This window comes from Marmota monax, unplaced genomic scaffold, assembly GCF_021218885.2.
Source record: "Marmota monax isolate L192 unplaced genomic scaffold, Marmota_monax_Labrador192_F-V1.1 WCK01_AAM20220418_F8-fsc00017, whole genome shotgun sequence".
NCBI classification, from domain to species: domain Eukaryota; kingdom Metazoa; phylum Chordata; class Mammalia; order Rodentia; family Sciuridae; genus Marmota; species Marmota monax.
This window is the reverse complement of record NW_026695241.1, coordinates 5,497,269-5,520,374: the sequence shown is the minus strand read 5'-3', so window position 1 is coordinate 5,520,374 and position 23,106 is coordinate 5,497,269. Positions and strand designations below refer to the sequence as shown.

The 23,106-nt window shown below is 57.1% G+C and overlaps 1 protein-coding gene across 4 annotated transcripts in view; it reads right to left on the bottom strand.

Moving 5' to 3' along the window:
• Ccdc88c (coiled-coil domain containing 88C) overlaps window positions 1-23,106 on the bottom strand; it is a 114,102-nt gene that overhangs the window by 53,920 nt on the left and 37,076 nt on the right. For 2 of the 4 annotated variants that reach the window (XM_046440644.1, XM_058577684.1), the window contains 3 exons: window positions 12,451-12,520; window positions 1,438-1,496; window positions 598-681 (listed from right to left, as the gene is read on the bottom strand). In XM_046440644.1, coding sequence (XP_046296600.1) covers window positions 598-681; window positions 1,438-1,496; window positions 12,451-12,520 — 213 coding nt within the window. Of the gene's footprint in view, window positions 1-597; window positions 682-1,437; window positions 1,497-6,528; window positions 6,892-12,450; window positions 12,521-23,106 lie in introns of those variants that run through there. The other 2 variants (XM_046440645.2, XM_058577685.1) reach the window with 2 other exon arrangements.

Below are 23,106 nucleotides of genomic sequence, written 5' to 3'. Positions count from 1 at the left end.
CCCAGGAGCTGTGGCTCAGCCGCCTCTGCCATCTCACCCCAGCTCCTGCGTCTCCACTGTCCCTTTAGCCTGAGTGCTGAGCCCCATCGAGACACCTAAGTGTGGGCACCTGCCTCACCAAGAAACACTGACAGGAGGGCAGAGAGTGAGGGGCTGTAACCAGCGGTGCTGGGGGGGACCCCAACCCCACCACCACGTGGCAGCCGTCTATTTCTCTGCGTGTCATTGACAGCAGCGGAGAATCTCTATAAAGATCAACCGTTCAGAGCAGGGTGACATTTGCCAGAATACATTTTCAGGGCCTGTAAATCAAATTCTGAGCCTAAACCACTTGACAGCTTTTAAAAATAGTCTGAGTCCATATAAGGCAAGAAGAAGGCAGAAAGACTTGATGGAGGTGGCTTTTTTTAATTTTTATTTTTACTCCTATTTTATTTGGGCTTGCTGATGGCTACCTTTCCAAATAGAATCAATTTGACTATGGCGTCTGAAACCTAAAATTAGCAGAAAACATCCATGGGTGAGGTAGCCTTTAAACACTGCCACCATGCAGAGAAGTGACGCTGCCTCCCGTCTGCCCGGGGAGTGGCCGCCTACCTCCTGGATGTGGGCCACAATGCCCGCCTGGGTCTCGATGTCCAACTGCTTGATTCTCTCAATGAACTCCTCCTTCCTCTCACACTGTGAAGGGTGGTGGACATTAACAGAAGCATGTTTTCGAGCGAGGGCACACCCAGGGCCGCATCTACAGCCACAGTCAGTTTCAAGTGAACTGCCCACCCCAGCCTGGCTGTCTCCTACAGAAGGCCACCTTGTCCTCTTGCCCACCCTGGGCTGAGGTTTCTCTGAAAATGGCTCAAGAGCTTGTTTTCAAAAGCCCCTCCCTGATGGAAAACACTGGGTGGGACTCAGAAATCCATGCTTCAAACAAGACCTCGGCACCTAGAGATTCAGGCTCGGGCCAGAGGCACACCCTCTCTGTGAAGAGCCCGCACAGTCACAGTTTTAGACTTGACACTTGGTCTGTGCTGAGTGAGGCTGCTGAGCTCAGCCACTGCTATACAAAGGCAGCCAGAGGTAACAGCCCTGGACAGGCCACGGCTGTGTTCCAATAAACTTTTTATGAAAGCAGGCGGCAGGTCGAATCTGGCCCACAGCTGGGCAGTCCACAGCTCCCTGCTCCAGATGTTCCTTTACTGGGGACAAGTTTCTAGTGGCACCTTGGCTGCAGGGGTCCTCACCAGGCCTCCTCCCCAAGGTACCTGGTACTAGAAACAGCTGCCACCTAAGACGTGGCCATTCTCTGCCGGGAACCCAGAGGCCTCTGTCACACTGGACTGAAGGCGGTGTCACCCCACCTGACCGAAGGGCACACCTGGTCCCCACAAATCCAAACCCCGATGGCTGAGGCCCCTGCCCGTGCCGGCCACGCCCTACCTGGACGGCGCAGCCCAGCAGCAGCAGCAGCGCCTTCTTCATCTCCTCCATGCTCTTCCCTGCGCAGAAGAACGATAGTCAATCAGATCAGCCCCACGAACCTCCCAGTGGGACCCGGGGACTGCCACACTCTCCGTCTCTTTTTTAGAAATTTATAGATCTTTATTTTATTCACTTATTTATCTGTGGTGCCGATCATCGAACCCGGTGCCTCTCACATGCCAGGCGAGTGCTCTGCCACTGACCCCAGCCCAGCCCCGACTCTTTTCTACATATGAATTTAGACTTTACCAGGTGAGAATTCTGTGTGTGACACTTGAGGCCCCTTCCTACTCACACACCACAGACCTCCCCGCGCGGTAACTACTGAACGTCAGCATTGGCATCAACTTGCAGTGTGTGAGCTGACAAAGCACGGCAGGAGAGGACAGTCCCCACAGGAAGGAGGCCAGGGTGCACAGCTCACCCTTCGTTAAAAGGCAGGGAGGACAGCTGAGCCTGGGCGTGCTGTCCCCGTGAACCACACCTAACTCCACCTGGGTCCCCCGCCCTCTTCCCGAGTGCCGCAGTCTGGTGGAGTGGGCTAAAGCACACCCGACAGCACACGCCCTTGTTAACAGGAGGCTGCCGACCGCACAAAGGCCACAGACGTCCCAGCCAGCTCCTTCCAGGTCCTGTTCCTTGACACTACCAAGAACGTCTGAGTGGCCGACTCTTCACGCACCGAGTGTCCTCCCACTTTCCCAGCCTTGACCAACTCTTAACACTCTGCCTCGACTTTCCAGTCCACAGGCCACAAGTACATCACTATTTCAAAGTGGGTCACTTTGTGCTCAGAAGCCAACCGTATCCTCGTCTGCTCCATCCCCAGGCAGGGGGAACACCTGGCTCTACGACACCTCGGTCCCTCAGGAGTGCTATGACCCGGACAGTCTGCGTCCCGACTCTGAGCCTCTGCTGCCACATCCCTAACAAGGAGGCAGCTGGCCTGGTGACGAGCAGGGTTCCCTTTCAGGTTAAAAAAATCAAACTGGGGATTTTCTGTCTTTCATCATATCCTGTTGCATGTGGGTAAGAGGGACCTGCCAAAAATAGCGTTTTCTCAAAAGACCCACAACACCCACTCGCACTGTGCCAGGATGGCCCACAGCACCCACCAGAGACTGCTGGGGAGGAAGCCAAGGCCCTGTCCCAGGGCTAATGCTGTGGGTTCTCTCCCGGTGGCTACAAGGAGTGGAGTCTCCTGCGACCCCCACCTAGACCCCCTCCACGGAGACCCAGCTATAAATGGCTTCTCCTCCAACACTGGTGTCTGGCTCATCTCAGAACTGGGAGCGAGCCGGGAGTTCACAGCCACCCAAGGCCGCGGGGTGTGTCTGTCTGTCTGTCTGTCTGTCTCTCTCTCTCTCTCCATGCAGTGTTGTACTTGGCCCAAGAGGCTCTGCTCCACAGACCACGTTCGTCACAGTGGCTCCCTTCTTGGTCAACACGGGGACTGGCTGGCTGCTTCCTCTCAGCTTTGGTAACAAAAAAGGGGCCTCGCCCACCCAGCGTATGGCACAGCTCAGGCTGCCCATCGGGCCATAGGTCACTGGCAGGTGTCCCCTGGCGCCCTGGGTGGACAAAGCACAGATCCTTCGCAGCCCTCATGGCTCAGCCTCCTGCAGGCCGCTCCCTGGGCCATGACCACAGTGTGGAGGCGCAGGGGAAAGCACCATCAGGGCGGCGGAGCTGCCCAGGCACAAGTCAGAGTCGGTGCAGAAATCTACCTTCTCTATTCACAGCAAATGCCCCAAGGACCCAACGGTGCCACCCTCAGAATAAGTCAGCTCCAGAGATCCCCACCCAGGGCCAAAGCGGGTGAACAGCAAACGGAGGCAAGGGGAGCCTGGTCAGCAGGTGGGAGGCCATAGGAGGTGTGTGTGCTGGCATCCGCTCACACGGGGAGCTGCAGGGACAGCAGCATGTCACACACTCAGAAGGGCTCCAGGAGAGGGTTCTCCATTTCCCCATGTTTTTATCACAGAGAAACAGTAAAGGTGGGAGGTGGCGGTACCTAAGCACCCAGAGGAGATTGACACTCAGTGTAGGAACCACCAACATGCAGCCTGCACCCCACAGACTGCCGCTGCCCTCTGGCCATTAGAAATGAACGGATGAAAGAATGGATGAGGGAACGGTGCTGGCTAGACCCACTGCCAGCAGCAGGAATACCAGCCGGCATTCAGACAGCCAGGGCGAGGCCGGAACCTGCGCCCACACCAGGGGAGCCTGGAGACTACACTGAGGCTGCTCAGAGAGGAGAGGTGGGCTCAGCACTGCAGCCACGCCCCAAGCCACCCTTCATCCAGCCACCAAGCCTCAAGAAAAGGAAATCTGACCCAGAACACTAGCCACAAAGTACAGATTCCTGTCTGCTAAACTTTCAAACGGGAGGAAAGATTTCAAAGGCAGAGAACCAAGTTTAGAAAAAAATCTTCATGCAAAAAAAATTTGACCTGTTGGTAATAAATGGGCACCAAGAAATCCACTGGGCCTTGCTGGGTGAGGCAGGGCCTCCCTGACTCCCTCCAGACTGAGCAAGAGGAACACCCCTCGAGGGAGGAGTGGGGAAGGGGACTGGACTTCCCCTCCTTGCTCACGCGCAGCTCCTATCTGAGTGCTCTCAGGGTTCCAGTAGTCAGACCGGCTACTTCAAAAATTAACCCAACTGTGGGTTTTGAATACTTTCAAAACACACCAGAAGACTCTCCCGGGTCCCTGCCGACAAAACCCAGTCGAACAGACCAAGAACCAACAGCTCCCTGTCAAGCACCTGCTAAGTACTGGCTCTGACCACTCAGCCATCAACAGTCCCGAGCACAGTCGGATGTGGGGACAGATGAGCAAACCAGCAGCTTCAAAACGCTGAGGGGTGTCACAGAGCCCAGGAGAAGGGTTTCCAGTGTGTGGTGGGGTCAGACAAGGCTTCCTGGAGGAAACAACTAAGCCGGGCCCCGGGAGGAGGAGGACAGATGGATGTGGAGGAGAGGTGAGGCACAGGGAAGGGCTGGGCAAAGGCCCAGCGGTGAGCGAGCTCCGTGGTTCTCGGGTGATCACGTCTTGGGGTCGGCTTGCTGGAGAGGTTTTCAGGGCAAGAAGGAGGGGCATGAAGCCCCGTGGATTTCCGTGCTGGTGAGTCACAAGCAACCCCTGCGGGCAGGAGGGCGCCCAGAAACATCAGACACCCCCATCAGCCCAGGAATACACTCTGTCGAGTGTGGGGGAACCCCAGGGGGATCCCAGACAGCCTGAGTCAATGGCTGAGTCTAAGAAAGACCTTACTTACCTACTACCTGCCCCTGGGAGCCAGACAGAGAAATGAAGCCCAGCCCTTCTCCAGGCTCAGAACGCAGAAAAGCTGACCTAAGCTGTGTGCAAAGCCACCAGAAGGGAGACACCACACACAGAGTACGGTGGACGTGGGGACAGAAATGTAGTCCACTGTCCTCTGAAATGGGAGCCTGGATTCAATCAGGTAGGAACTGAGCAGCTGGACCTCCTGATGCTGAGCCGTGGCAGCCGTGGGTGGTCAGCCCCACCACTCAGCATGGAACTCGCCTCAGCTGCCAATCACACGACACAAAACCTTCCCTCCGTGACAGTGTATGATCTCTAGGGTCCCTTCTGGCTCTCCTCTTTGGTTCTCCTAGATGGAGCCATTTAATTGTTCGGGACACACTTCCTGGTTTCTGGAAACAGAAAATAAATGCTGTCATCTATAAATGATGCCTGAGGGATGAAGCCAGGGATTTAGGTGAAGGAAGGCAAGCTCTGCCTTGCTGAGGGGTCAGAGAACTGCCGTGAAGTGGCGTCCGAGATTGCTACCGCGGCCCTCCACAACCACAGCGCCTCGGCCCCGCTAAGGCAAGCTGCCCTCCTGTGGGCCCTGCTCCTGCAGATGTTACTCCCAGAGCCACCCCGAAAGGAGAGTGTTATCATCTCCATCTCAGCCACAAGAAGAGTCGGACTCCAAGACTGAGGCACAGAACTAAGACTTAGCTCAGCTCTGCCACCAACCCCACTTCCCTGCCATATCCCCACCCAAAATGTGCAGGTATTTCACCAACATTTTTGCTGCCTGACCTCGAGCACCTGGGAGGTCAAAAAAGAAGAGGCTCAGTCTCCTCTTGTTGGGAGGCAGATTCAGATGCAGACGTGCTTCTTATAAGCGTGCATCCCGCTCTCCCCAGACTGCACCCTCAGGTGGACCCCAACTCCGGTTCCCCTGGTTTTCTATTTCCTCAGCACGGCTCTGGGGCTGTCCCGGTGATTTGAGAGCAGCAGTCTGAATATGACTCCATTTCCTCCCAAAGTGCAGCGTGTCCAGGACTCACCAAGGTGCAGCTCTGCAGGTCCTCCTGGGCACAACCCCACAGGGCGGCTTACTATCTCAACAGGGTCACCTCCCGCGGCAACTGCCAGGGACAAAGTTTCTCACACGGGGCACAGGGACCCTCCATCCTCTGTGCCCATCTGGGGCAGGAGAAACCTGAGAAACCCTCAGCCATCGTTCTCATGCCCAGAATGTTGCGCAGGTGGCTTTAGCCAGGCAGCAATGTAACCAGGAGCCCCCACTTGTCCCTTCAGTCATTCAACAAACGTGCATCTACCGTGGACTTTAACAGGTGTGGAGCCACCAGTCCGTGTGACACGGTGCTGGGGTCTCCCCTGTGCACCCTGACCGGGTGACCCCATCCCAGTGTCTGTCACCCATGTCAAGTCTGTCCCACCCCTACAGTTCCCTCAGTACCTCCACCATGACAGAAAACAGCTGCCCCCCGCTTAGGTAGAGAATCTAAGCTACATCACTACGAAACCGACTCCCCTGCCCGCCGGCCTGCAGGGCTGCAGTAGTGGAGAGCAGACGCGCCTCCTGGCACTGAACTGAAGAGGAGGGAACAGAAGCATCAGCCGCAGACCAAGTGTGAGGCCGAGAGTTCGCCCTGGGAGGAGGTGAGGTGTAGGGCGGCAGGAGACCTCAGAGCAAGGGTCCCTCCCAGCACCAGGCAAAAACCTCCAAGCCCAAACCCTGTGGGTGAACACAAAGACCTTTGGCAAACACCGTCTCTTCCCTCCTCCTCCTCCTCAAACGGCCATGGCTGCAGACGGCCGGCCTGCTGGAAGCCATGGTGCGGTCACTGCAGCCAGGGAGAGCTCCTCTGGGCGCAGGCCACGGCTGGGAAGTTTACTAAACAAAGTCTGGTATCCAGGCAGACCCAGGGCTGGTCAGAGGGCTGGCCTGCAGCGTGCTGTGTGCTTGCCTCTGCTCACGAGAGCCGGCCCCGCACTCGCCATGGAAGCACAGCGCTGGCCTCCGGCTCCAGGGCCCGGCCAGCCTGGCACAGCAGGTGGACCCAGAACCTCACTCCTGACCCCGGGCGAAGCATGGAAGCCCGAAGCAGGACTGGAGCTGACGGTCCCAAGTCGAGTCCAGGGGCTTTTGTGAACCTGCTCTCCGAAGGACCAAACAGGAAATATTAGAAGGATCAAAATGCCTGCAAGATTACTTTTGATAAAACAACAACAAAAAAAACTTATTTCTTCCCTCCTCAAAGGAACTAAGTTTTTTGCAAATACAAAAATACCTGAAAAATAAATAAGCAAGATTAGAGAGTAGAGGCCTGGAGACCCAAAGTAAAACATAACCAGCAGGCTGGGGAAGAGGAGAGCTGCTCATCCAGCCCCAGGGCAGACCCGGGCCTGAGACCTAGGGCCACCTGGGCCCTGGGAGGCAATGCCCAGGAGGGGGCAGGGGATCCAGGAGACCCTCTGGTTTTCAAAAGGGCAATGTGAGCAGCAAGAGGGTGTCCCCGGGGCGGCCAGAGCCTGAGCCCTGCCCTCGGTTGCCCGGGAGGCCAGCGGCTGTGTGAGGGCCGCCAGCACCCTCCACTGCAGCTGGGAGGGGCGTTTCCATGGGATCCGGGAGGCACTTCAAGGACAGAGAGCGGGTGCAGACTGGCATGGCCAAGTGGGAAACTCCTGGGGCCTTGGGAGCTCGGCTCGCTTCAAAGCCCACGCTTGGGCAGCCCTCCTCCCTACCCTGGGCCTGCTGTCCCCACGAGATGCTGGCACATCTTCCCTGCCACCTCAGCCACCTCTCCTCACTGCTGGCATGTCCCCAAAAGCCCGTGTTCAAGGCTTAGTCCCCAGAGGGGTGCTGTTGAGAGAGGCCTAGTGGAGGTCTTGGGGCGGGGCACAAAGGGACTGCGAGACGGGGTCCCTTCCCCACCCCAGGTGAGAAGTTGTGCTCCACCACGCACTCGGAGGCCTAAAGCTTCAGGAGCAACCGATCGGGACTGGACCCTCTAACGCTGTGATCTGGAGTAAACTTAGGGTGACAAGCTTGCGCTGACCTACGGGGCCTCTGTGCTGCGTGCCCTGGACAAGCTCCTCCCCTCTCTGGGCTGGTTTCCGGTTCTCCTTCCCTTGGGCTCGAGACATGAGGTGAGAGGAGCAGCTGACGAACCTGGACCACCGCTGCACCCGGCTGGACGCGGACCTTGGAGGGAAGACGCTCTCCTCCAGCGCGGCTCTTCTGGGGTCCACCACAGACACCGACCTGCTGGCACCCGGCTTCCCAACAGACAAACCTAGCCCCTTGGCGTGTGTGGCACAGGGACAGACCTGGCTGCTGGGAAAGGTGCGGAGAGGCGGAGCCGAGGGGTTCCGACCCCTGCCTGGCTGCACAGATGAGGCACTTCTTGACCTTCCTGACTTCCCACCGACCACGCTCACCATGAGCCACGGAAACACGTTCAGTGGACGTGCAGCTGGCGAGGTGGGACAGCCCTCTGTGGGCCAGCTGTGGCCTAGAGGGACGCACAGCTAGGCGGGCACTGCGTCTCCCTCTGACCACTGACACATGGACTTTCTCCGTGAGCGTGGGGCAAAGAGCTGCAGGGGCGCCAGCCTGCGGGGGAGCGGGCGGGGAGCTGCAGACCCCGCACCGGGCGGGGCTCAGCGCTCTCTCCACAGCCCAGGCACTCGGGACCCATTGGCAAGGGCAGCACGAAGCCCAGAGTCCCAGAGACTCTCAGGAGAGGCCCCACCCCCAGGGGCAATGCCCAACACGGCACTCACGACACTGTGGGCAGGTGCGGCAGGCTGTGAGCACGGGGTGGGGGGGGGGGCAGTGTGGGCGCAGAGGCAGAGGGCCTCCCGGAGCTATTCCTGTGGCGCCTCAGGACAAGTGTAGCGGGCAGAGGGAGCAGGGCCCTGGTGCTGGGTGGCCATGCCAGAGCAGACCACAGGCGCGGCAGAGGCTACCCTCGTGAGCAGCCAGGGGTGGCGGGGTGGTAGCCAGAAGGATGAGCAGCAGAGGGGCAGGGCAGGGCTCAGCCTCCAGGCATGTCCTAAGGGCAGTGCCAAGGCATGTGGCTGAAGGCAAGGCCCTGGACAAGATACTCGGAAGATGTGGCCAATGAGAGTCCCGGGAAGCGGGTACACCACCCGGCCCCCAGAGAAGACTTGTCTGCAAAGTGTCATCATATCAAAGCTAAGGGTGGTCCCCAAGGGGTTCTGCCAGACTCCAGGCCACGCTCCAAGAAGCAGGGTCCACAGTCATAAGACACCTGACAGGCGGATCCCCAGGGACCAGGACGCATGGGGAGACAGCTGCAAACCAAACACAATCCAAGAGGACAGAGACAAGGCACAGAAAACTGCAGAGGAGGGAGAGGCTGAGGGATCCAAAAGCAAGCTGAGGTCCTGCGATGACGTCCTCGCGTTGCCCACACTGCCCGGTGGAGTCACTGAGAAAGAGGTTCCCCTCTGACAGGTGTGGGAGCAAAGCCGGCGTTACAGAAACCCCCCATGAGCTGTGACACCTCCTGTTTGAGGTCAGAGGAAGAGGGACGAGTGCTTGGCCTCACAGTGGAGGGGTGTCGGGTGATGAGACCCTCTGCTGAAATCTGGGACCTGATTCTATTGTGATACGATTTCCCCAAACAGAAGACAGTGCACGGCCAGCAGTGCAGCCTCAGGGCAGTGTGGCCTCAGGGTAGCGCAGCCTCAGCCTCTTCCCAATAGCACAAGCCAGGGCTGGCGGAGACCCAAGGGAGGAGCAGCACCCCCTTGCTCCAGGCACCCACACAAAGAAGAAAGAAAAGAAACCAAAAAAACACAAAATACTTCACACCTCTATTTTTAAAATGTGAAACTGAAAACACTGTTCTATAAATAGACCTCTGCCTCTGGCATCTGTTTGCATCTTCTGCTGGTAGATGTCCCTGCCACCCTCCTCTGCTCTCAGAGCCACTGGGACGCTTGTCAAACCCACCCATCCATGCACTGTGCATGGCGAGGCCACCTCTGCCCTCCAAGGCCGCCTGCTGGGGCCACTGTCTGCCTGTCAGTCCTGCCCACGCCTGACCTGGGGTGGGGGCGGGGGTGCTGCTTCACTCCTTAACTTCCCAGGGCTCCCGCCTCACCTCCCTCCCAGCTGGGCCCAACCTCTTAGAGCCACGTGAATTGATCATACACCCTGCTAGGTCCCAGGGACATCTGACTCACGGACGTTGGTTAAAATCAGCTTTCTTGTAAAGTCCTGAAACTCGCCTGGGTTGAGGGTTGCACAACTCTGTACTCTTAGGAAATAATATCACTAAACTGCACATTTAAAATGGATGAATTTTATGGTCAGCAAATTATATCTCAATAAACCTGTGAAATAAAAAAAAAAAATCAGCATCCACTCTTCTGGAGATATCATTCAGGGCCACTCCTGAGGCGGGGACCCAAGCTCGCTGTACTCAGTCTCTCCACCTCTGGTGTGGGGGGTGCCTGGTGGAGGCGGGAAGAGAGAGGGAGGGCGGTGATCAGCAGGAAGACCAGAAAGCTACACAAGTGACAAGCTGGGGCAAGGAGGATGCATTTCACACCAAGCTGGACCAACCCCCTCTGCCATTTTTTTGCGGGAGCGGGTGCTGGGGATTGAACTCAGGGCACTCGACCACTGAGCCACATCCCCAGTCCTATCTCGTATTTTATTTAGAGACGGGGGCTCACTGAGTTGCTTAGCTTCACCCTTGCTGAGGCTGGCTTTGAACCCACGATGCTCCTGCCTCAGCCTCCTGAGCTGCTGGAATTGCAAGCCCGACCTACCTCTGCATTTTTATAGGTCTAACAGGTGCGTGTTGCCACGGGCCCCAGAGCAGCCAACACTTGAGATGGCCACGGACCAGGTCCATCGAGGAGCTCAGCTCCTGGCACCGCACCAGCTGCCCATGAGCTCTCTACTTATGGGCTCATCGACCAAGGTCGGGTCAGAAGCCCTTAGAGCTTCCGTCCCTAAATAAATCCCCCATCCATCAGCGGGTGGCTCAGCCTCATCCAGGTGACACATGCGGTTCCCACGTGCAGCTCACGTTGGCTCAGAAGCCAGCGTCCTTCTCTCCTGCTCCTCCACGGCCTCCGGAGCAGACCTGAGCTCCAACCGCCACCAGCCTCGCCAGGCGCCACCAAGCCCACAAATGAACCCGGAAGGCAGCGCAGGCCTTCCTGGCAAAGCAGACCCCCTTCCCTGAATTCACCAGGGTCCCCACTGTCCCTAGAGCCCGGGGATGTGGCTGGGGTGCTGATTTGACGTCTTCCACCTTTATTTCCTGGGGGATAAGGAGGGGTAAAATAAAGGCAGAAAGCAGAGCCAGGGCCGAGGAGGGGCGAGGAGAACCCAAGCCCCCTGTTGTAACTCCTGGCCCTGCCAGGAGCCCCAGGTAGCCTGGGCAGACTCCCGGGCCACTGTGATAGACAATGTGAGGCCAGGAGGCAGCTAAGGACACCTCTTCCTTTGGCTCACACAGTAAAGGTGACACATGGCTGGCTGGGGCCCAGCGAGTGCCCCACCCCCATGCACAAGGAGGTGGCTGTGGCTGCACCCTCAGGGACGTGGCTCCCAGGGACAGCTGCACCTCTGATTCATGGTCTTGGCTGGGCACTTGGTGTACAAGGCAACTTAATTTCTGTCACAGACGGGAGAAAGGACAGTCAGACTCCAGTGAGGCTGGGGAAGGAGAGACCAGCAATGGGGGCTCTGTCCTCTACCATCTGGGATCCCTGGCCTCCTGCTATTCTACAGATGGGGGCTTTCCTGCCTTCCTGTACCTCACTCACCCAGGAGGCCCCAGCCGGGGTTCCAAACACCCACAAGGTCTCCACTAGAACACCACCCAGGAGTAAGGCACCCCGGGGGCCTGTGAGCCAGAGGACAGCAAACAATGTGAAGGGAGGGGATCTGTCACCTCCTCAAGTCACCCAGGAGCTACCTGACAGGTGTGAAGTAAGCTCTCACGTTCTGGAAGATGGCAGGAGGACACCTCACCTGGTCTTTCAAACTGACATCGAGCATCAGAGGCAGGAGGACTTAGAACCTTTGCCCACTGGGTGCTCCAAGTCCAGAAGGGGACACAAGACAGACGAATGACCACGCGCCCTGGGGAGCGCTGCCTTGGAGCAGCAAGAGCAGAGCCCCACAGGACCCAGCGCAGGACAGACATCCACACTGAGAAAGATGCTCGCCTAAGGTGCTGCCCCCAGCACCCCAAGGTGCAGCCTCTCCCAGATCTGGTGCCACGGTCCAGAGTAACACCTGGATCCTTGATCCTTATCCATCGGCCACGTCCTGCACTCAGCACGGGGAATCTGATTCTGCTCAAGGCCAAGAGACCCCGGGACCCTGCTCATGACTCAGACCCCAAGATCCAGACCCATCCTCTCAGGTGGCATACAGCAGTGGCCTCCTGAGCCTCAGCACGCACAGCCAAGGAGCCAGGAAGGATTCACTCTGAAGGAAGAAATACGCTCTTGGCTTCAGGCCTCGGGGCAGTAAACCCACTCTTTAAAATCTCACCAAAACGGTCATGTGATTCCACTGTGCTGGCTCCAAGCCCGCAGCCAGGGCTCAGTGGCTAACAGCTGTCCAAAGCCAATGGCACTGCCCGGGCACTCCAGGGGGTGAGGGGCACTTTCACTCACCAGACAGCGGGTCTTTGCCAATCATCAAAACATTGGGCAAATTCATTATGATCAGCTGCTGGAGAACTTCCTACAGAGACAAAGGGAGAAAGGCACCGTTAAGAACAGAAGCAAAAATAAAGAGCGATCACGTAAATCACATTTGATGGAGTCGCCGGGTGAGTGCGCAGCCACCAAGGGTGACTGCGAAGACACCGCACAGCAGGAAGGGCTAGTTAAGACAAAAACGTACGTAAAAAGATCAAAGTGTGATCATACTTCTGCCGTGATCATTATCAAGTAAAAAATGACGTCTGCATGTAGAGAGACTGTGGGAAAGAGGGAAGACACGCTAGGGCTGGGCTTGTTTTTAAAGATATCCCTAATTATTTTTATTGTATCTTATGCGATTAAAACAGAATAGAGAACAGGAATTAGAGATGCTCCCCAGAGAGATCAGGAATCATGAAGTCCCCAGGCTCCTCAACCTCAGGATTAAGGATCCAGGCATTGCGCTGTTTATGGCCCAAGTCCTAGGGGAGCAGACGTCTCCCGCTGACAGAGGCTACATCCTGGGACAGGAAGCCATCAGGGCTACTCTGAATAGAGGTGGCAGGGGGGACAGAAGCTGCTCCTGGTCCTCACACCAAGGGCCTGGGAAGAAAGGCCAGGACAGTCCCTCCGCCATGCCGTCTCCCGGGGGTCTTTCACGAGCTCCACTCTAGACCAGCCCCGCCCGCACCTCCCACGGCATTTCTCAGGCCAGGCGGGCTCCTTCCCTGCCTGTACGTCCAACTTTTCACAAATCAGAGGAAAGAACCCAGTTTTTTACACAAGATAAAGGGCTATTTCCAGGGCTCGGGCCACCTTGGGAGAGAACCAAGGTCACCTTCGCCCACCATCTGCCCTCCCTTTCCAATTCCTGGCTGCTGTCCTGCCGCCACCATCCAAGTCTTGGGATCCCTCGATCCTCCATCCCGGTACACAAGTTGATAAATGAGACTACGTGGGCCACTCTCCAGCATCGCAGGGCCTGCCCCTCGCACCCGGCTGGGGTGGGACCAGGTGCCCCAGCAGACCCATGTCTGCTTTTGTTTTGTTTCTGAACTAATCTTAAAGATCTTAAGAAAGTGGTACTTTTATGCTAACGATAATCTAAGCAAAATACTGACAGAAAGCATTGGTAGGAAACCTCTGTATTCACCTTCCATTTAATTTCATTTAATCCATACTTTCTAATTTTCCCCATAAGAAACACATTTTGCAATTAAGGAAAGGTTTTTTGATCCCTAGTACCGCAAAAATAAATAAATTGAAAAAGGGGAAAAAAAAACTATTTTTAAAATTTTGTGTCTTTCAAAACACCCTGGGGAGGGGCAACCCCTGTCAGAGGTCCCCCCTGTCCCTGCGAGACCTCTGATTCTATTCTTCACACTTGATAAATCCTACTCCTTTCACTCTTAAAAATAAAATAAAATTACAAATTAAAAAAACATGGGCCTCCCAAGACCTGACCCTATGGCCAAAAATGCCTCCAAACCCTGAACTAGTTTCCCTAAAAGACGATCCATCAGATTCCAGAAAAGCAGACTCAGGCCAGGTGTGTAACTTGAGACATTAATTTCAAATTTTCTAGTAGCCACCTTTTAAAAAGTAAACAGGCAGAATTATTCTAAGAATATACTCGAATTAAGCCCATTATCTAAAATATAATCATCTCAACACATAATATAAAATGCACTGTTGAAATAGCCCATGTTTTTTTCATGCTGTACTTGAAATTCAGTGTGGGCTTTTTTTTTTTTAACTTTTATAATTCGGGTGTGTTTTACACTTACAGCACACCTCAATTTGAATGCTAAATCTCCACTAGAAACACTGAATTGCATGCAAATTTCATGAAACTTACAGTGGAAAAAAGACTGCTATTCCTGAGCTGAACTGGTCCAAACCCGTCATCATTTTCCTCTAACTGAATTGAGAATCTGCTTTAACTTGAAATTAACTAACATGATACAGCCACTTCCTCAGACACACCAGCCACATCTTGAGGCCCTGACACAGCCACAGGTAGCTAGAGACCACCCAGCACCAGTGATGGGGACTGGTGGCCCACGAGTCCCCTCACACCTTTGTTTTCCCTAGAAAACCTACAGTGGAAGGGCCTCCGGGTGACAGACCAGGCCTCAGTCTAGCAGGGACGTGAGCAGGGTGCTGACGAGGGGACCCTCCCTGCTGGCACTGGGAACAGAGGGCCACTGTGGAGGCGCAGGCGACATGGGTCTGCTGGGGCACCTGGTCCCACCCCAGCCGGGTGCGAGGGGCAAGCCCTGCGATGCTGGAGAGTGGCCCAGTGGTATGCTCTGGACAGCCCCTCAAGATGTGCCAACTGGCCCTGCTCGTGCCACCTTGAAACACCACAGACAGACCAGGGACAGGCCACCGTGCAGCTCAGGCCTCCCAGAGATCCCCCCTACAGAGCAAGCAGTTGGGGTGGGGTGCAAAGATCACAATCAAGGGTGGATCTCGTGCCCCTTCCCTGGTCCCCCTCAAGTGGGTGGGCCTTCAGATCCCCACACAAGATGCTGGGGAAACTCCAGAGTTTCCTTTTCATAAATAAGTGGGGACCAGCTGCATCCTGGGCTGACCTACTGGCAGTTAACTGCTGCAAATACCCCTCCCAGAGACCAAATAAGAAAGAGTGTGTGTGTGTCTGTCTGTCTGTCTGGATCCTGCAGGGGCAGCTCAAGGCCCAGGCCACACAGGGCTGGAAAGTACTTCCTAATAGAAGACACCACTCAGCCACAAACCCCAAACACTGATCTTCTCAATCAGCCACGGCCAAGGAGAGGCCAGGACCCTCCCGGGAAGCTTCTGTCACCCCAGCTGGTGGCGGGACCCAGGGGCAGCATCTGTGTCTGCACTCAGGGTCGAGGAGCCCAGGAAGCTGCCCTCCCCCTCAGAATCGGCTCCCTGACCCCGACCTTCAGTGGGGGAGGTGAGGCAGTGCTGTGTGACCTCAAGGCCTGCAGCGGTGGCTCTCAGGGTCACTGCAGAACAGAGTCTGAGAGCAGAAGCACAGAGCAAGCAGAGCGCACACGGTGTAGGAACGCTGCTGACTGCGTGTTCGGTGGAGCAGAAACCCCAAGGGACACAGACCAAAATGACAGGGTGTTCTTTACCAGAGCAATCAGGTCCCCCCCCAAGCTTCCCTGGCACCTCCTGAAGACTGTGCAATAGGGTCACATCACCTTAAATTAAAATAACCTAACCTGGTGGCACAGCTGCCCTCAGAGAACTGCAGCTAGAACTGTGGCAGCTATTACCAGGCGCTCTGAGCTAGGAAGAGACCCAGTAGAAGACCAGACGGTTATCGCCCCTCCCTCTAGGACAACTCACAAGCACCCACCGTGACAGACGAAACGCACCGCCATTTTAAAATCCCCACAATAAAGCAAACAGCAGCCCCACCAGGAAACACAAGGGGAGGGACAGATGCTGGCCAGGAGTGGCCCAGAGACAGCGGCCCCTGCCCCTTAGAGACACAGACTTGGGGTCCCAGGAGGTCCACCTCACTACCTGAGCTAGTAGGGGCTTGAGGAAAGCCCTATCCCCAGCCAGGCCGACTGTCCCCAACCCACTCAGACAGAGGGCCATCCTTCCCACAGCCGGGACAAACACACGGCCCTGACAGAGCCACGTGCGGGCAAGGGGAGGTCAGCTTTGGTTTCCACTGAAAACCTGGGGACAGCTGGATCAAGAACAATGACTCCATGAAAATGCACGACGTCGCTGCTCGATCATGTGTCAGGAGGGCAGGATCAATGCTGCCCGAGGACAAATGTGGAGGTCCTTGGAAGGAGCCTCTGAGGGTGGGGGAGGGAGTGGGAGCTGTCAATGCAGAGGCCACAGAGAGGGGAACCCCAGGAAAGTCAAGACACACCCCCGGCAGAGGCTCCAGGAGGAGCAGTGACGTGAAGGTTGCCACGGAGACGGGGATGGTCCAAGCAGTGGAATGAGCTTCCACCTGCGGAAATAAAAGCCTAAGGAGGCCGGCACAGTGGGCACGGTGGGCACTGTAATCCAGCGGCTGGGGAGGCTGAGGCAAGAGAATCGCAAATTCAAAGCCAGCCTCAGCAAAAGCGAGGCGCTAAGCACCTCAGGGAGACCCTGTCTCTAAATAAGATACAAAATAGGGCTGGGGACGCGGCTCAGTGGTCGAGGGCCCCCCCCCACACACCCCGAGTTCAATTCCCTGTACCAAAACAGCCAACCACCAACAACAAAAAGCCCTAAGGAGGCTAAGCGGGGTGGCACAAGCCTGTAATCCCAGGCTGAGGCAGGAGGTGCCCAAGTTCAAGGCCAGCCTCAGCAACTTAGCAAGACCCAGTCTCAAAATAAAAATGAAAAGGGCTGGGGTGTGGCTAAGCACCCCTGGGTTCAATCTCCAGGACAAAAAACAAACCAGACCCAAGGAAGGCCGCTGCTGACCTGCCCACGCCCTCTGGGTGGAGACTGAAAAGCAGAAGAGGGGTGAAGCCAGTCTGTGTGAGGGCCAGCGTGCCCCCGGGCCTCCGTGTGGGTGCCAGTACTCAAAGAACACACACTTGGCGCCTCCTGAGAGCCGAGGGCACTGGGTAGGGCAGGGGCAGGGCGGGGGTGAGCCACAGCACAGGGACAGCAGCCACAGACTTCCTGAGGCGAAGGACAGCACCAGCAAGTGTCCTGTCTGCCGAGCGTAAGAGCAGGTCAAGCCTGCGTGTGTGCCACCCACCAGGGTGCTCTTCCTCACCCGTCCCGCCACCTGGTCCCCCAGTCAGACCCCACTTGTCCTCGACCTGTGGCTGAAATGTCACCTCCTCCATGCAGCACCCAGTGCTCATAATCACATGGGACCCTCCCGCCAGGCTGCCACGGCTTCATCTGCATGGAGCACCCACATTTGGCCTGTCAGTCAGACCCCCACTCAGCCAGCAAAAAGCTGCTAATAGTGACAGTTGGAAAAATAGATTGGAAAATATTCCTCAAGTTTTGTACTGAGTACGGTTTTAAAAGCCGCCTGTGTGGGAGGTGTCTCCTCTCCGCCACAGTGACAGAGGATCGAGTCCTGAAAAGCAGCTGCTTTGCCCTGCAGCGGAGCCGGTGGTTCTCTGCTCACTTGGTTCCTCTGCCCCGAAACCTGGCAAAGTCTGACACCATATTCCTCAAGATGCACAGCTTGGAGCTGCGAGCACAAGTTAAAAACCCTTCAAAGTGGGAGGGGAAAGGAGTTAGTTTAGAATCTGTTTATAATTTCCCAACACCTGTGTAAGTGGAATATTGAATACAAATTAAAAGAAATATTTGAAAGGGAATTTTAAGGCTGGTCCAAATACACCATGCTTTCTGATTGCAAAGCCCCAAACATGAGGCTGGAGAGGCAGCTCAGAGGTAGAGCACTGCGTCCCAGCACCCCCGGCTCCCCCCAGCACCCAAAGGACCAAATGCAATCATTTGAGCAAACTCAGTGGAACAAGGTGAATTTCTAAGCCCAGACGACAGAAGGACTCCCCCCAGGAAGGCCCCACCTGTATGCAAATGTGTCCAGGGGCTCCAGGAAAGGGGCAGTGCTCAGGGCCCAGCAGGACACCTACCCCGGAAGCCGCACAGGGCCAGCTAGGTGCAGGCAGGTGAGACCCATGGGGGCCCACAGACAGCCCTAAGCCAAGACAGTTCCACACACGCTCTGCGCACACTGTGACCCACCTCACAAAACCTGTCACCTTGATTTGGCCGAGAGGGTGCCCTAAATGGGCTTCAGCCAAAACCACCTGCAAATGGCACTGGGGCCAACCAACCTCACACTGCCCCCCAACCACTAACAGCCACCAGAGAGAGGTCCTGTCTCCTTTCCTCCCCCAACATTCCCACATGGTGGCCAGGGGCAAGTATCACCAACACTACCCACCCGAAGGACCCAAAGCACACGTGGGTCCCCAGGTCTCACAGCAGGATGCAGACTGAGGGGAACGGGGTCTGCATGCCGTCTCCCCATGGCCCAAACCCGGGCACCCTGTGTGGGTGACACCTGCCACGCATCTTCAGTACTGACCCATGTCACTCGACGGCCCACCTCAGCCCAGCCACCCCTTCGGAGGGAAAGGGGACTCAAACCAAGGGCCACAGCCGCTTTTTTGGAAACCTCACGGCCAGGAGCACCATTTTCCAACTTAGCTGCTGGGAGGAAAGTAAGTGAGGATTTAAGCAATGATTTCTCCCACTCTGCTCAGAGCCGGGTCCCCAGGGCGAGCTTACTCGGGCTCCACCGAGCCCCTCTGGCTGGGGTGGGCCACCCTGGCAAAGCCAGCAAGTAGAGGAGAGCGTAAAAAGCGGGCTTCTGTATTGACAGCTCCCCGTGAAGCCACCGACAGACTCAATCCATCTGTCCTACCTCCTTTCAATTAACCCGGGGTCCCCAGGGCCTGAAACCAGCTCCATCTGCAAAGCACTGGCTCCCCTCATTAGGCCACGCTGCTATAGTACCCAGCGATTTTAAGGCCTGCCTGAGGTGACAACCCCACCAGCAACCCTCCCCGGAACTCGGCCCATGCCTGTCCTCGCAGCTGTGCACAGAAAAAAACACAAGCCCATTCGCTGTTCACAGAAAGTAAGATAAGTATGTCCTCTGGACTGATGGAGGAGGAAGAGGACTGTGGGGGCTGGGGGCAGGGGCCCCTGGAAGCCCACCACCATTGATGAGGGTGAAGCCACTGACTCCTGCCTCCGCCTTTAACTTGCTGTGTGACCAGGGGCAAGTCCGTCCCTCTCTGAGCCATCCCTTGTCTGTTAACAGGATTAGGACTCCACAGTCTCCAGGGGCCTTGGGCTCCTTCAGAGGGTGGAGGGAAGGGCTGGGAAGGGGAGGTGCGCCAGGCAAGAGGACGACAAAGCATGTCTTCCGTATCATGAACCCAACGGCTGCCGGCTCTGACACGCAGGCAGGCTCCGCGTCCAGGAAGAACCCAGGGAATCCCAACAGGGACGAGCTTGGGGACACTTCAGGTACCCCAGGAGCACCTGTTCCCTTCCCTTTAGGGCTGTGTGATGCCCGGGGCTGCTCTGATGCCAGCAATCTGGGTTCTGAGCCCCAAGACCAAAGATGGTGGAGGGACTGGTGCAGCCCAGAGCTCTGTCCTCGGGAAGTAACTTCTGCCTGAGAACAGAGCTTCCAGAGCCACCGACAAGCAATGCCCACCTGGTCACCAACAGCTGACCGACCTGCAGTGGAGTCACTGGCAACCACAGTGAGTTCCAAGCAACGGAGGCCATCCAGGCGTGGACGCTGCGCGCAGAGCCCGGCCAACATCAGGGCCTGGGGAGGATGCCTGTGGATACCTGCAGGGCCAGGAGGCCAGGCCTGGAGCAGAACGCGGTCTGAAGCCAGGTGTCCTTGGACTCTGCCCCAGGGCTCCCTGTACCACACCCAGAGCCCGACCACTCAGCAGCATCCACACCAGGGCTTTGCCAGGAGTGGCCTTGGGGGAGGGGAAGGAGGACCCGGAGGCCTGGCCACGGGAAGGGGGAGGGTCTGTGCTTCAAGGGTCTGCACCCACCCAAGCTCCCCTCCCAGCTAGGAGGCCAGCACGAGTGCTGGGCAGAGGGGCAGCCCGTGGCCCAGCGAGCGCTCTGGCTGGTGGGCGCCTTCCTCTGAGCTTCTTGGAAAAGCCCAGGGTTTGCTGGTGGGAGGCAGGGGTGGGCAGAGGGGGCATGGCCAGGGGCGCTGCAGCTTGCAGGGTGGGTGGGACGGCGAGCCACCCAGCCAGGAGGCGGGGGCTTCCCTGGGCGCAGCAGCAGCAAGCTCCAGAGGGGACGATTCTGCAGGGCAGGGCAGGGCAGTGCCTCCCCCCATGTCCCTGGGCACCGCCTGGGCAGGGCTGGAGCCCCCCCACACGCTGCCACCCCACCCACTGCCCGAGCTGCTGCCATCAGGTCCTTACTCCCAGGGCGCACGGCAGAGCAGAAGTGGCAGAGAGCGCCTGGCAGCCACCAGCCTGCCGTGGCCTGTGGGGACAGGAAAGGCCACCAGTCCACCACCCCAGGCCCCAGCCCGAACAGGCCTCCCTGTGAGCACCACTGGACAAAGGGCACCGCCCCTGAGTCAGCAGAGCCCCCCAGCAGGCTGCGGCCATGACTTCATCCAGGCCACCGTGGCCCCTGGGTTCTTGCCGGTGCCTTGGGTGTGCTTGTTTGGGGACTGTGAATGCAGAAGATAATGACGAAGGCTGTAGGCAGCTGGGAGGACAGCCCGAGTGTGCGCCTGCACTGGCCCTGACGCAGAGCCTCCCCGCTCGGGGACGGTCCTGCAGGAGCGGATGGGAGGTGTCTAAGCTGGGGCCCTGAAGCACAAGGGACAGCTGGAGTATGGATGTGTCCCTCCAGGGTCATGGCTGGAAGCGTGATAGAACCTGCATGACGGGGGCGGGGGGGGGTAAGAGGTGACTAGGACACTGGGGGACATCACCTCAGAAAAGAGAGTGGGTTGATATAGTGAGCCTGGCCTCTGAATTCCTCATGCCATCTTGTTTAGGAGGATGTACTCCTGTCACTGTGACACCATCCACCAAGAAGTCTGAAGAGGTCACCTGATCTTGGACTCTCAGTCTCCAAAACTGTGAGCTAAACAAACCTCTTTTCTTTATAAAGTACCCACGTCAGGTATCATGTTACAATAAAAGAAAATGGGCTAATACAGACTCCAAAAAGGAGGGCCCCCTCAAGCTGAGGTGGGAAAGAACATGGAGAAGGTGCCCTGAAGGTAGATGTGCAAGTATCTGAACTGGACTGGGAGTGGGGGCTGGAAATTCTGCAAGAAGCAAAAGTCACCCCCACATTGTATCTCCCAGCACAGGGCTGGTTTGACACTCCCCACTGCAGTCCAATGTGACAATGAGAACCAGATATGCACAGAGCCTCTGCACTGGGAGTGCCCGTCTGTGCTTATCCAAACAGAGGCAGCCCTGCGATCCACCGTGCCAGCTCCACCACCAACCAGGTGCTGCTGGGCCTCAGCTTCTGCCCCTGCCAGACACCACACCTACTCCACAGGCAGCAAGCACCGTGCCTGGGCCTAATCAGGGCCCAGCAGGTGCCGGCAAAACCCAACGCCTGTCCTGGACTTGTAGTTTGGCTGAGCGCTGACCTCGACCTGTTGGGGGCAACACCATACCTGCGTCAGCCCAGAGCAGCTCTGCTGGGGGCAGAGGCAGGGCCACTGCCCCAGAAGTGAGGCCCAGCACAGGCCACAGGCACGTGTGCATGAGGAGCTCCACTCCCGAGGGCCAGGAACAGAGCTCTCTCCACGGCCTCCTTTGCCTCCAGCCTCGAGAGAAACAGGAAACACACAACTGCCCAGGGTGGCTCCTGCCTTCGCGGCTGGTGGAGACCTGCATTGGGAACTGTGGGGCCATGGGGGCCGCTCTGGGCTCAGCGGGAGACTGTGCTGCGGCAGCACAGGTGTAGCCCCAGGTGGGTGAGTGGAGAAAGTGGGGGAGCAGGAGAGGCTCTGTGGGAACAGAGGGGGCTGCTGGTTCTCCACAGCAGGCCAGCAAGCAGACTGACCCGGGCCAGCCCTGCTCGCCCCTCCAAGGGGCCACCAAGCAGGCACACCTTGCCAACCAGCAGCTTCGCGCAGCAACCGGAGCTTGCGGGAGACCAGGCTGCCTCTAGAGAGCAGGGAACTGCTCCCTCACCAGGAATCTATTCCCTAGCAGGAAACTGAAGGAGGGCAGCTCAGGACACCGGGGAAGAGGAAGGTTAAGAAATGACAAGTTTCACGAGTAATATTTCAGCAGGAAGTGAAAATCTCAACAGATGTTATCAACATCAGGGCTGCTGCAGGCTGGGGGTGAGCAGAGGGGCCAGCTGTGGTCCAGCCTGTCCTCTGGCCACCCCCATCTGATGCAATTCTCTCTGCCCTACAGGGGTCCCTGCCAATGTCTGGCCCTACCCAAGCCTCCACTTCCCGGGTACACCAGCTGCCTCCCGGTTGCTGAGCCTTCAAGCCCCTTCCTCACCCTGCCCGGGTGCCAGCACAGCACACCCAGGACTGCGGGTTGTCGGGAACTTCAGGGTCAGCTGCTGGCCCACGCAGATGCCCACCAACCACCAGCTGAATGGAAGTGGTTACAGGCAGGAAGGTCTGGTGACGACAGAGGCCTCAGGACCCCACAGCAAACACACCTGCCCATCTACAGCACAGGGGACACTACTTAGAACAGTGAAAGTCGGAGGGCCTAATAAACCAGAAGCTGGGCCACGTGCTTTGTGCACATTAGAGGCTTTTGTTTTGCTTTTTCCTAGTACTAAGGATTAAACACAGGGGCACTTAACCACTCAGCTACATTCCCAGCCCTTTTTTTTTTTATTTTGAGATGGGGTCTCGCTAAGTCACTTAGGGCCTCACAAGGTTGCTGAGGGCTGGTCTGGAACTTGGCGATCCTCCTACCTCAGCCTCCTGAGCTGCTGGGATTGCAGGCGTGCACCACCACACTCGGCTGTATTGGAGCATCTAGTCCTGAGCGTGGCAGGCACAGCCAGAGCTGGGTCAACCTGCTAACGCAAGATCTGCTGATCCAGTTACTTCTGATCGCTCAGGATACTACAGTAAATGAGGGAGATAAAAGGTAAGTAAAGACCTGT